At 39.9% G+C, this 13363-nt stretch overlaps 1 protein-coding gene across 14 annotated transcripts in view; it reads left to right on the forward strand.

Moving 5' to 3' along the window:
- LOC131591397 (liprin-beta-1-like) overlaps positions 1-13363 on the forward strand; it is a 104596-nt gene that overhangs the window by 72676 nt on the left and 18557 nt on the right. For 5 of the 14 annotated variants that reach the window (XM_058862038.1, XM_058862036.1, XM_058862041.1 and 2 more), the window contains 8 exons: positions 3225-3317; positions 3805-3897; positions 5666-5780; positions 7015-7047; positions 8352-8413; positions 9156-9240; positions 10357-10511; positions 11432-11562. In XM_058862038.1, coding sequence (XP_058718021.1) covers positions 3225-3317; positions 3805-3897; positions 5666-5780; positions 7015-7047; positions 8352-8413; positions 9156-9240; positions 10357-10511; positions 11432-11562 — 767 coding nt within the window. The remainder of the gene's footprint in view (positions 1-3224; positions 3318-3804; positions 3898-5665; positions 5781-7014; positions 7048-8351; positions 8414-9155; positions 9241-10356; positions 10512-11431; positions 11563-13363) is intronic. The other 9 variants (XM_058862044.1, XM_058862048.1, XM_058862045.1 and 6 more) reach the window with 7 other exon arrangements.

The raw sequence follows: 13363 nt of genomic DNA on the forward strand, positions 1-13363 counted from the left end.
TTCTTTGCTTAGTTTTTGACTCACCCCCTTCTCAATAAATCAGTCTTCTTGGCTCCACTGAGTTTCACATTCCCTGATAACAGAAATGCAATAAATTCCTCCCCTAGAGCTCTGGTTACTGCTGTCCTCATCTGGACAAGGTAATCTAAGAATGGAGGGGGTCTCCAACCATCTCTTCTAGTCCCTGGGTTATACAAACAAAAGTAGTCCCCGTTCCAATACCATGCCATAGCTCAACACATATGTATATTATACTAGCATTTCTAAGCTTCATCAACAACAGAAATAGAAGGAACCACACTAACACAACAGTTTTCTAACCTTATACATATAACATTCATTCCAATATTTGCAAAAAGCCAACAATATAATATGTATCTATAACACTGTGCTTTGAGTGCTTTGCTTCCTCTATATCTATCCTTATTTCTACTGAATATTGTAGAGTTCTCCTGGACTCTCCCTTTCTTTGTTTCCCCCTGAACTGCAGTCTCTCCACAATTTCATAGCACAGCTCAGCATACTAAGAAGGTGGACATGGTTCCCAGAAAAATGTTGCCAGTGGGGAGTACACGGTGAACTGCAAATCTGTAATCTCTGTGCAAGAGGCTTATTGCCTATGAAGATCTTCCTCTTTCAAATACATTAAATGCCTTTGATAAAAATAACCTAAATTTTATTTAAATAGTAGTTACTGTAATAGGGACTATATGGATTTATATCAAGGGTGTTAATGCCAGAACTAATGAACTATTACTAAAATGTTTCTCCTTCCATTTAAAAACCAGAATGATGTAGTTTAGTGTGATATATATTATTATATTATTTCTTGTCTATTTCAACACTTTGTAGCTGTAAAAACACTTAGGCTTAAACACTGGAAGAGGTATTATGTCTTAATTTCCATTTGGTTAGTGAAAATATGAATGTCTAATTAGTTGTAAGGGTCTCAGCCCTTACAAAATCTCTAAGAGATATTTTGGAGGCAGTACTTATTCAGAAGTATGCAGTATTTTATTCAGTGTTGATCTAATTATATTGCTGTTTATCAATTATTTTGGAACAGCTGAGTATTTAAATGAATATTTAAAATATTTGACCCTAAAACACATAATGGCATTTATGGGGAGTAATTGAAATGGAAAAAGATTCATATCCAAACTAGGAAAGCAAAACTATGAATATTGCTTCTGATTTTATTTAGGGAAAAGAAAAAAATTGGTGTCTGACAACTTGTGGAGCTACTGTCTCCTACAGAATTACCATTCTGATTAAATCCTTCATATTATCCATGTGCTACTTATGTCTGTTGTTGCAACTTCCCATTCCAGCTTGGTTGGTTACTCATGTTCCCTATTCTTTGTCTAAACAGATGCCTCACTAGATCTTTGTGCTCTAGGATTTTCTGTCTAGATGTTCACAAACACACAGCTTTTTCAAAGCTAATTGTGTACTTAATAGAGATTTGTAGTTGTTCTGTTCTTTGAATTATTCCAGTATTTCCACTTTCTCAGCAGACACCAACATTATTTTCCTTGAGGAACATGGGTGGTCTGAGTTGGGCTGAGTTTATGTAAGAAAATACCCTGCAAGGGAGTTTTTTTAGGAAGGAGTCCATAGCCAGATTGGGCCTTTGAAGCAGCGGCCAGAGGGTAAAACTGGCTCAGTCACAGGGAATTCTTTGTGATTTATCCACCGTCACCTCCAATCTGGTTACAAGATTGTTCTGTTTTCTGTGTCACACTAAGTATTTTAAAAATCATATAGTTCAAGTGACAAATATGTGGAGAACAGCCTCAGCAGTGAGTTCCACACAGTATATTTTGACATTGGATCATGCTGCAGGAGAGAACAGCCCTAAACAAATCAATTTCAGGTGTACCTGAATTAGAGAGTCATAGATTAGAAGTAGTAATTACTAAAAGCATTAAAATGTTCTGTATTTTCACTTTCCTTGTAGTTCTGAGAATTGAATCTTTCTGAGGAAAGACAGATGCTGCTCTCTTAGCATCAGGTTCATTAAGCACAAGATAATAATTAGAGGCCTGTAAGCTTAGGAAGTGTGGTGTGGGGCTGGAAGGCAGGCGTTATCAGAGACCCATGAATACCCTCTAAATGTCAGCTTCTGGCTTGTTAATTTATAAATATAAATCCCTACTAATTATACTCTTAGATCTGAAAAATTGTGCTTAGAGCTGTTAGTTCAATGTACAGCATTGCTTGCCATGGATAGGGTTTGCCTCAGATGTAGGAAGGAAAGCAAATCTAAGGACCATAAAAATTCTGTATTTGAGGATGCTGAGGCCCTGGCACAGGTTCTCCAGAGAATCTGTGACTACCCCATCCCTGGCAGTGTCCAAGGCCAGGTTGGACAGGGCTTGGAGCAACCTGGGATAGTGGAAGGTGTCCCTGCCTATGGCAGGGGATGTAGAACTGGAGGGGCTTTAAGATCCCTTCCAACCTAAACCATTCCCTGACCTAGAGGATGAGGAGTCTTGATGGAGCAGTCAGACTCAGGGTTTGTTTGACCAAGGGGGCTGGGGGCACTCAGGTCTGACCCCCAAACCTGGCAGGATCCAACAGGATGGCCAGGAGGTTCAGCTGGTCTGCTGAAGAGCTCAGATGTGAATTTATGATGGCTCTGAGTTTCTTCCAAGCCAGGCTGGATTTGCAAAGCCTGGATGTAGTGGTGCCTTTCCTTGTAGAAACCTGTGATGGCTTCTCTGTTAGCCCTCAGCGAGAGGGCTCTTTTAAGTGGTGGAAGATTTTTACAGTGTAATCACTTCATATTTTGAAAAAAGCAGGTGATGGCTGGTGAGCCTGGGGCGGGAGGGACTGCAGAGGGGAGGATGTGGCTGCTACATGTTGAAGGAAGTCTGCCACTGTTTTCCGTTGCCCATCCTTGGTATTGGGCTGCAGGCAGCTGAACAGAGAAGCAGGAGGCCTTTCCTGGCCCTCAGCATAGGGAACACAACTTCAATTTATGTCTCCCTTTGTCCTCTGCCCTCTTACATTTGCTGCAGTAACAGAAACTGAGAAACTTGGTCCCTGGATATTTAGGAAGCTCTGAGTTGCTTGACTTAATGATGGATTTGGGTGGTGTGGTTTTGTGTACTGAGTTCCTTTTATGCCTGCTTTTCTTGTTGTTACAGTCTTAGCTATTTGTCTGTTTTTTTTTACTGAAGTTCTTTGTTGTTTCTGGTTGTCTTTTTCCCTCCACTCAGGATTTGATCCAGGAAATAAATGAATTGCGGTTGAGGGTGGGAGAAATGGACAATGAGAGACTCCAGTATGAGAAAAAACTGAAAACAACCAAAGTAAGTGAGGCTAAGTGGAAGAAGCAGAGATGGGTGTAAATTAGGCTTTAGGAATTCACTCTTTTCCCTAATCCTTGCCTGCACCCTGCAAAATCCTGAGCACTCTCATGTCCTGGGGTTTCATCGTTCTCACTTAGCAGCAGTGGCTATTCCCAAATTTCTTGCTGTGGTTTTCAGCTTGAGCATTGTTTTTTTATGAAGGGTAACTTACCATGCTGTTAACAGTAAATTTATTAGCTGTTTATAGACCTTTGTTTCAAATGTGTGTCAAGAAATGCCAGTTGCAGTATGTAAGGTGCATTCCACAGGTTAAAAACAGCATTTATTTTCTCCTAAATGTGCTAAAAACAATCCACTTCTGAAGAGAAAGCATTCACCTGAGTATTTCTAGCAGCCTGTTTCTCTAAGTGTCTAATTTCTCTTTGCCGTTTAGCCTTGTCTCTTTTCTACCTTTATTTTTCTCTCATTCCTCTGTCTCTGTTACCAGTCTTTAATGGCCAAACTTTCTAGCATGAAAATCAAAGTGGGTCAGATGCAGTATGAAAAGCAGCGGATGGAGCAAAAAAGCCAGATGCTAAAGGTGTGGCAGTTTCTGGGTAATGCTGGGTCTGTTTTGAATCCTTAATGTTCCACCCTTTACTGGTCTGTCCTGCATTGTGCTGTCATGCTCTGTTCTTCATGAATTGCTGTGTGTTCATATGCAGTGTGCCCTTCCTCATTACATGTGGAAAGCTCTTTATGTAGATATTCCTTGTAAACAGCTTTTATATTGCAGGTGAGAGGATTTTCCTGCTCTGAGACTTGCATAGGTTACACATAATGGCTTTGGACTTGGGTTAAAATCACTCCCCTTCCAAGGGAAGATTGCCTTGTCTGTAGCTTACATCCATTATTCAAACAGAACTTTTTATCACCCTTTTAGAGAAAATGTATTCATGAAAACTAGCTGGGAAATAGTGATTCTTTCATACTGTCCCCTCTCCCACATGGAAATTTGCATATCATGTTTCTAATTCAGGGGAAGAAATACACATTGACAACATGCAGCTCTAGTTGCCTGTGGGTATAGCAGCAGCTTCTCAAGTGACCAAGAAATGGTCTTGTTTTGAAGCAGCATGGATCCTACACTGGCAGAAATCCCATCATAATCAGTGCCAACTTGGAGCACTGGAGAATTGTAATTATTACCCAGCCACTGTTGTGGAAAGAGCTTTGATTTCTTGGCAGTTTTAAGATTGATCTATTTTTTTTCAATGATACTTTAGACCAAACAGGAACCAATTTCAGGAGATTCTGTAGCTGGGCCATAGTTTGGGTTGCAGACATCACTATGTATTTGCACCAGATCTTCTGAGGGTAGCTCAGGAAAATACCTGAGCCAGTTAATTCCATTAAGGATTTAAAACATCATTTAGAAGCTGTAAATGGCAAAATGATGAGTCTTGCATTGTTTTGCTTTATTTACAAACTGAACAAATTAAATTTTCACTGTTGGGTACAGTTGCAGTGAGGGTCCTGTCTTGATGATGCTGTTGCACGAGATATCCTCGGACATCAAAGAAACATGTTACTAAACTGAGTGGGATTTGACTCAAATTTTAAAAAGTTAAATGCATGGATCAGTGCCAGTCACTTGCTAGTGCAGATGGTTAGATCTAAGTTAAAACTTGACAGCATTTTTCTAATACACCCCAACTCCCCCAAACACCATCTGTCTTATTCCTAAGAATCTCAGCTCCAAGCTTCCTCTCCTAATGCCTGATCAGCAAACACAAACTGTTGCAGAGGTACCACGTTTTTGTCTGAACTGCTTTCCTGTATGTGTTCATGTGCTTGCTGGTGTTGTGATTGATTCTTCTTCCATAGGAGCAGTTGTTATTTCTGAAACTGTCCTCAGCCTGGCATAAGCACAGTTTTAGAATTGTTCAGCTCAAACATGCAAAATGCCCTATAAATACAAAAAAAAAAAAAAAAAAGTATGGAAATGTTAGCATTCAGCCTTTTCACCTGCATTTTTTTTCTATCTCTGCAAAATTAAGTAAGAAAACTGCTTCTTTTTTTTCCCCTTTTGCTCTTTTGTCTTTAAATTTTGATGTGAAGTTTCTTTCCAATTATACACGAGACCAACAATTTCAGACCACAGACCTGCTGACTCTGCTCTGTTATGGGCTCAGAGGTCTGTTGGGATGTTCAGAGTCACTTTGGGTGCACCCTCAGGCAATGTTAAATGTCAGGGGCTGTCACTTCCACCAGCTGAGGACCTGTCCACTGTGCTTCCTAGGAGGGAATTGTGGAAACATCTCAGCTGCCTGTGGAAGTTGGCACTAAGTGGCTCTGTGTCTTTACAGGATGAACTGTCAGCTCTGAAAGACAAACTAGAGCAGAAGGAAGCCGAGGTGAAAAGGTTGCACGAAAAATTGGTTTGCAAGCTGAAAGGAGAAGGGATTGAAATACTGGACAGAGGTAAGAAAAAGGGAGGCTCTGTCAGCCTTTGTCGCCTCTGCCACCATGTCCTCTTCAGTTAGCTCATCTGAGGTCATGTTTCCTTGTAGAGGAAATAACTGATAAAAACCTCAGTTTTCCTGAACTTTGTCTTGATGTTTACCTCTTGAAATATGTTTAGAGGGTATTGGCAATGCAAGTGCTGAACCTACTGTCACAGCAAGGTCTTGTTCAAATTTAAACAAGACAAAAAAATCCCTTATTAGCTCCTTACGTGGCTTGCATGGGGCCTCAAAAGATACAGTTTATACTGGCTGAGAATTTTTTTAACTAATTTCAACAAATCCTTCAAAAACATAGTGTTGAAAAGGAAACTTCCTGGTTAGGAAGGGGAAAAACCATACTGCAGACCAAAGAATGATGACCCAGTTGTGAGTAGGTGAAATCAAGGATTGATTCTGGATTTGTGTGCTCGTTAAGTCTAAACCTTAATTAAGCTTGAATTAGCACAAAAAAATTTTACATGCTGGGTAATTCTTTCATTTGCTTCCAAACAAGAAACCATTAGTATTTATTTGAGGGAATCTTAGATTGAGGACTTGTCTTATTTAAAACCAGAAATTTTTTCTTTAAACATCACAGAAATTTTTCACAGACTTTTTTGACCTGATGCAATTTCAATTTTAAATATATCTTACTGATAGTTATTGCTGATTTTAAGATTGTGCTTTTTTTAAAGTATGTTTTTTAGGAAAAGAAATGCACAAGAGATTAGTCTCCTCCCCTGACCTGAGGAGGAATATGCTGTGTGTAGATTGTCACATTTTATTTCATGAAATGGTGTTTTCAAAACCACTGCCTGAGATCACTAAAAGTGACCACAATGAACTGTGATTCCTTTTTTTTTTTTTTTTAAAGAGCATTTAAACATGAACAGGCTCTGACTTCATTGCATTCATTACTACTTATGTAGGGTTTTTTTTCCCTGGGGAACTGCTTGAACTCTTCATACTCTCTGGTCCTCAGCTTTATGGTTTTCAGTGTAGCTTAGCAGAAGATCTTTTGCTGTCATGAAACGTTTTATCAGCCGTGGACTGATAGTAAAAAATGCTGTTTGCAGTTAACAAATTATCTGCCTCATTAGGTGAATGAAGTGAGGAAGAGTTGACTCATTAAGTATCGATAATATCTTAAAAGTTATTTCATGTCATAACCTTCATGCTAATTTCCAATCCAATGGATTTTCCCCACACAGATGAAAATTGTAAAAAGAAGCTCAAAGATAAAAGTAAGGTTCCTGGTGTCTTTCCATGAGCATTTGCATTCCAGAAGTGCTTTCCAGAATAGCTTTTTGCATGTGTTTGCAAAACTGCTTTAACAAACATTGTTAGGTTGCATCATCTATAACCCTTAGTTACACTTAGAGTAAAACTAGAGAACAAGGGTCAGAACATCACACAGGAAACACTAAGTTTTATGAAGAAAACCTGATTGATAGAGGATTGAGTCTTGGGATGGCTCACAAAGCAGTTTGCTCTGAGTGAGATGCAGTTGCAATCCAGTAGACCAGATTTTCAGCCAGCAACTGGGGGGAAATCACTGGAACTGGATCAGTTGCTGGTTTAGCCCAATGTGTCTAAATGTCTTTCATCTAGAAAGCCAGTCAGGCAGCTTATTTTCTTTGTGCATTTCATTAAGGAGGAGAATGTTCTTCCTGCTCTGTTTGGTTTCCATGAATTTTTAGGAAGTTGAAATAAGGCTTTTTTGCCTGTGAGTTTGCCACCTGCTTACATTTGTAAGGAAATTTGAATTTTATTCATTTATGCAAGGTAGATCTTTAGGAAGAAATGGAGATTATTTCCATTCTTTTTGAATTCCTAGTTCACAACACTTCCAGAACATACATGTTCTCATGTATTTGTACTTCTTGGTAAATAAGGATTATAGATGAAGCACTGTTGTCTGTGTTAGGAACCTTTTTCAGGCCTGAACTGCAATGTAATATTCCAGCATGACTGCTCATCACAGCAAATACCTGTATCATTCTCTGTGCCCTCCTCATTGCTCCATCCATACTGGATTAGGGCTGAGCATCACTGGTGCTTCCTTCATCACATCCATTAATACCATGGCTTTGTTGAGTGGGTTTGTGAGGTGCTGTTTGGTGTGGTCATTGGCTGTTGCACTGAGGATGTGTTTTATTGCGTTCCTAATGTAGTAATTTTTTTCTATTTTGAACTTGTTGTTTTGCAGGTATTTGGTTACTTTAAAGATGGAGATAGTGAGAGTCAAGCAGTAGTTTTACTCTTGAGTTTTCCATTCTTGTAAGGCTTGGAGAGGGGTGGAGGAAGGAAGTAAATTTCCTGGACTTCATCATTTCCTTGATAAAAATGCCAGAGAAGAGGTTTTGAAGAAAAATAGCTTCCTTCTTTGTGTTTGCATCTAAAAAAGAATTTAAGTGGCTTATGTTACATTTGTAAATTTGTCAATCTACTTTCAGATGTTACTGAGTTGCTTCTGGATTTTTTGTTTTTCTTATTTTCTTACACTGTCTTATTTAAATTGACTTGGAGAATTGTATTGTGTTTTTAGATATAGAGGTACAGAAAATGAAGAAGGCGGTAGAATCTCTAATGGCAGCAAATGAAGAGAAGGTAGCAAAGTCATTATTTTTTCAGTAATCATTCATTAGATTAATTTAAATCTCTAAGAAAACCTTAATGTATGAGCTTTTCACATTGTAATTAAAAATCAGATTTGTAAGAATGAATGATTTGCTATAGACAAAAGAATCAGATTTGTAAGAATCTATGATTTTCTGCAGTCAGAAGCACTGCAGTGCCTTTAAGGGGCTGTGAGCATTTACGAGCTCTCTGCATGTGCACAGGATCTGTACAGAGTCCGTACACTGTTGTTTCGCTGAATTCAGTGTGATTAATTTGCACCGTGTTCTTCAAACATAAAGAGCTCCATACAAGTGCCAAATCACAGGCTACATTTCCAAAAGGGCTTTTCTGTGAAGTATGGATTATTTTCATACATAGTTTTATTTTCATACATAGTTTGTTCTTTCATATGCATGTGCATTTTGTAGAATGTTTTCTTTTGATCACCAAAACCCTAAATCCTTTGTACATGGCAAATTTATTATGTTCCACCTTGGACTTAATAAGAGAGCTGAAATCCACTTTCAAAGCTGGGGTAGTTCTGGTGGTTAATCAGATGATAGTTTTTGCTATATACAATTTTTGATATTTCAAAGCCACTCAGCATTCTGAGTCCTGTCCCATACACACTTCCCATTTCTTTTAGTCCCACAGCCAGTTAAACTAAAGGATCTAGTATTTGTATTATTTCTGGGGGAGGCAGCACAGTCACAACTTCCTTTTATTTTAGGATCGGAAGATAGAAGAGCTTCGGCAATCTCTGAACAGGTACAAGAAAGTCCAAGACATGGTGATACTGGCTCAAGGTAAAAAAGGTATTGTACAACCAAAAAAAATGAAACTCTGCTGTTTCATTTAAACTCCAGGTGTGTTGTGGTGGTGAGCTTAACTGTGTGACTGAAGGAGAAGCTATATCTATACCCCAACATGTAATGGCCCATTCCATATATTATAAGACTGGTGGAGGTTTCCAGACCCCTTCAGAGGGTGAAGATTGTCAATAGCCCAGCAAGAGTGAGGAAGTAAAATATGTATTTTTGTGGTGTTAGGTTCACACCATACTGAGTGTTGGAGGGGGAGCAATTTTTAAGTTAGTATTGCGCTTTCTTGCAGTGCTGTGCCTTCAAGCACAGGAAGGTGTTAGAACAGACCTTGATTCTCTGGGGACTGTGCTCCATGGTCACTTCCTGGAGCATGGGCACAGATTCCAGGTGGTGAAAAATGAGCAAGAGAGGTTTTTGCTGTGAGCAGAATTTGGTTTGTGTTTGCCTCAGGTCTTTGGCAACAAGCACTGGATTTCTGGTCATCTTTAGAAAGTATTGGTTGTCTTTCACAGCCAGTCTGAGCCTTTTGGTAGCACTGAAGCAGTTCAGGAGCATCCAGGGTGGAAGGAGCATGGGATGCCAACCCTGGTGTGGTCTTCAGCACTACCTAAATGAGACACACTCAGTTTGTGGCAGGCTGCAGACCTGATGTGGTCACTTCTAGGCTGGTTATAGACTCCTGAGCAGTGAGCTGCATTTTTCCTCAGGGTACTTTGAAGATACCACAGAGACATCTTAAGTTTCAGGCAGACTCAACCTTCAAAGGTCTTTTCCTTAGCAAATAAGGGAAACAAAGTATTTAGAATGAAATTCCAGAACAGACAGAAGGAAAGAAGTACTCCAGTTTATTCAGCTTGTTAAAACTGATGCCACTAAATGCCCTGAGGGTGTTTGCAGACCTCCCTCTGTTCCAACCCTGCTGTATTGTGATGGTTGAATTGAGAAGTGACACTTGCCTATGACTCTCTTTCTCCTATTGTAGTCTGTCCTAAAAATCCCCAGCAATCAAATCCTTCTGGTTTTGGCCCATAACTAAGCACACTTGCTGCAGCTTGTGTGGGAGCAAGGCTTATAGAACCAACAAATTTCCATGTTCTCTCCCTTCAGGCAAGGAAAGTGAAAGTGAAGATTTGAATTCAGGGTCTGTTTCCACGGGTTTGTTGGACACACCAAGTCTGACTGACCCAGAGAAAAGCCCATCCCCAACTCCAGCAACAGCATCTCCAATCCATGATGAGTTCAATGTAAATATTCATGAAGAGGTAGGTTTGGGTTGGTTTTTTTTGCTTTATTTAATGCCATCATTCCTTGAAAACATTGTTTGTGCTGGATTCCTATTGCAGATAACAAAACTCAAGCTTCTGAAAATATTTTTTCTGGGTTTCACAGTTTTTTGTAATGTCTCATATCCTTTTGGAGAAAGTAGTTTCCTTGTGAAAGCTGCTGAGGAATTTCAGTTAAACTTACTTTTCTTAATCTTCAAATGGGGTCAGGAGACAGCTAATAGCTGTATTTATCATGAGAACAGATCTAAATTACTGTTTCTATTAGGCAGAAGTTATTTTTCTTATCAAATGTAACTGTTTTAGGAGCTACATTTACTTTGTCACAAACCTGAAGTAAGTATGTTGAGACTTACTAAATATATCTTGTCGTATTTAAAAGGATACAATCATAATTGCATCCATTCAGTTAAGTTATACATAGGTTGTGGCTCAATCTCTGATTTTTACAATCAGATTTTCCAGTAAAAAAACTATGGATCTGTTCTCTAAGCTCTGAGTCAGAGCAGGGTCTTGACTTAAACATCAAGAACATGCTATGAAGAAAATTAAATTAAATGTTTAGCAGTGTTTGTATTCTCTGAGTGTCTGAGGACAGAATTCAATCTGAAAAGTGGACTATCCTTCATGGTGTCTGTGGTAGAGACAGATTTAGCAGGCAGCCTTTGGAGACTTGTGAGATTTTTGTCTGTGCTGTACCTTAGGTGTGCAATGATTCATGTTGTATCTGCAGTGCCATCTTTCAAGGAGAAAATCATTCTATTACAACAAGGAAAACATCACTTTCGAAACCTTATTTCAGATCCTTCTCTTCATGTTTTATCTGTTGCTCTTTTTTCATTTATGATTGCTTAATTTCAGCTCAGAAGATTGTAACATATAGTCTTCCTTCTTTTGAGAATTCCTTACAGATCCACACCAGCATTTTACAGATTTCAATCCCTTCCTTTTCATCGACATCCAAGAGCTCAGAAACTGTTGCAGAGAGACTGAAAACACACTCTAGGCCAGATCCTGCAAGTGAAATGAGGTATTATGGTTTCCATGTATTTTTCAATTGTAAATCAAATATTCTATGACATTTAAGAAGAGCAATAATCTGTCAGTCATTGAATTTTCAAGTCATTAGCCAGGTAAACAAGGCTAGGATTCCCTTGCCAAGGCTAGGTTTCCCTGCTGCAAACCAAGCTAATGTTCCTGAAGTGAATTGATTAAATCCTGAGTAAGCAAGGGCTGGTTTGGTTGCTGTTGTAAACAAGACCGATCACTTTTTTCTTTAAAAAAAAGTGAACTCATTTATTAAAAAAAAACCAAGAATGTCTGAAAGCAAGGCCCTGAGATAAGCCCAGAAGCCTGCACAACAAATCGGATAACAAAGAAACCCGGTACAGCCCAGGCACCACGGCAGCTGGGTGTTCCTCAGGACTCAAGTTCCCTCGAAGACCCCAAGTAGAACTTTCAAGCAGCCTTTATATCCTCTGGGGGTCTGTGATTGGTGCTTTCGTCCATCCTCCTGCTGATTGGCTCGCTGTCAGTCCTCTCATTGGTCTCTACAGATGAACATCCTGGACCAATCATTTCCCATTTTCTCCACCTTATGGGTCAGTCTCTCCTCCAATCAAACCTCAAGGTGCTGTCTTCCTCCATGACACTGCTTTTCTAGAAGAGTCCCTGTATTCAATTCACCTCCCTCCTCCCACATGGTCCGAACCAGCGTTACTTCTCTTACACTGGTACATTTAGCGCAATCACCAAACAATGATAACTTGTAACCTTATCCACTAGAAATTAGTTCATTTGTAACATTAACCACCAGAAAATAGTTCATTTATAACAGTTGCTGTTGTAGCAGCGCTCATGGTTTATACCAGCTGCTTTACCAGGAATGAACAGAAGGAGAGGGAAGCTGATCTAATGCAATGAAGGCCACAGAATTGTTATTTTTGTCTAGGTTTGCATCATGGAAATACGGTTGGCGTGGCATAGGCTCTGCCAGCCCTGGTGATTTGTGCTCAGACATTTTTCAGAGTGACTAAAGATGGTTGTAAGGCACTGCCAGAACGAAAGGGCTTCCGGCTCTAACCTGAGGCGGGGAGAAACCCAAGGATTGTGTGGCTGCAGCCTGGGACTGTGGCTGAGCTGTGGCAGCCAGGGATCCCTGTGCTTGGAACCAGCAACAGCTGCTGGCTGAGAAGTGGCTGTCACCTTTCACCAGCATTTCTAATCTTGCACCCTCCTTGTCCTGGGAGGAAACCCAATCCCTGCAGACCTGCACTGGCACTGCAGGGAGTACAAAAAAGCACCCCAGACTCACAGCTCAACAAAGGCTGTGGTTGTGTCTTTTTCTTCTGGGTCCAGATCCCTGGCTTTATCTTAAGGAGTATCAAACACTAAGAATCCAGAGGCAAGGAAGTGTTGACTTGAAACAATCATCAATCTGAATGTGAAACATCAGTGCAAGCTCAATTTGATGTGTGATTTTTCCAGTTCCAGTCAAGAAAAGGATCCAGAAGCTCAGCTTTGCTCAGTCTGTGTTGTGCATGTTCCTCATGCAGCTCAAGCCATTACCAGCAGGGATTTCAACCGTGTCTCCTTCTGGTAAAAAACAAAGCAAGCACTGAACTGCAGCAAAGTTCCCTGTGCTGTGGGTGATGACTGAGAGATGGTGACCACCACTCCTTGTGTTGCTGCAGACCCTGCTGGAACCTCTGCATTTATTGAAGCCGAATAGTAGTTCAGTATTGTCATCATCTTACAGTGACAGTTGTCTTTCCTGGGGCTCTTGAGCTCACCTTTGTCCTTTATCTTATTTGTCCTTTATTTAGACTTGC

The sequence above is a fragment of the Poecile atricapillus genome, chromosome W, assembly GCF_030490865.1.
Source record: "Poecile atricapillus isolate bPoeAtr1 chromosome W, bPoeAtr1.hap1, whole genome shotgun sequence".
Classification (NCBI taxonomy): domain Eukaryota; kingdom Metazoa; phylum Chordata; class Aves; order Passeriformes; family Paridae; genus Poecile; species Poecile atricapillus.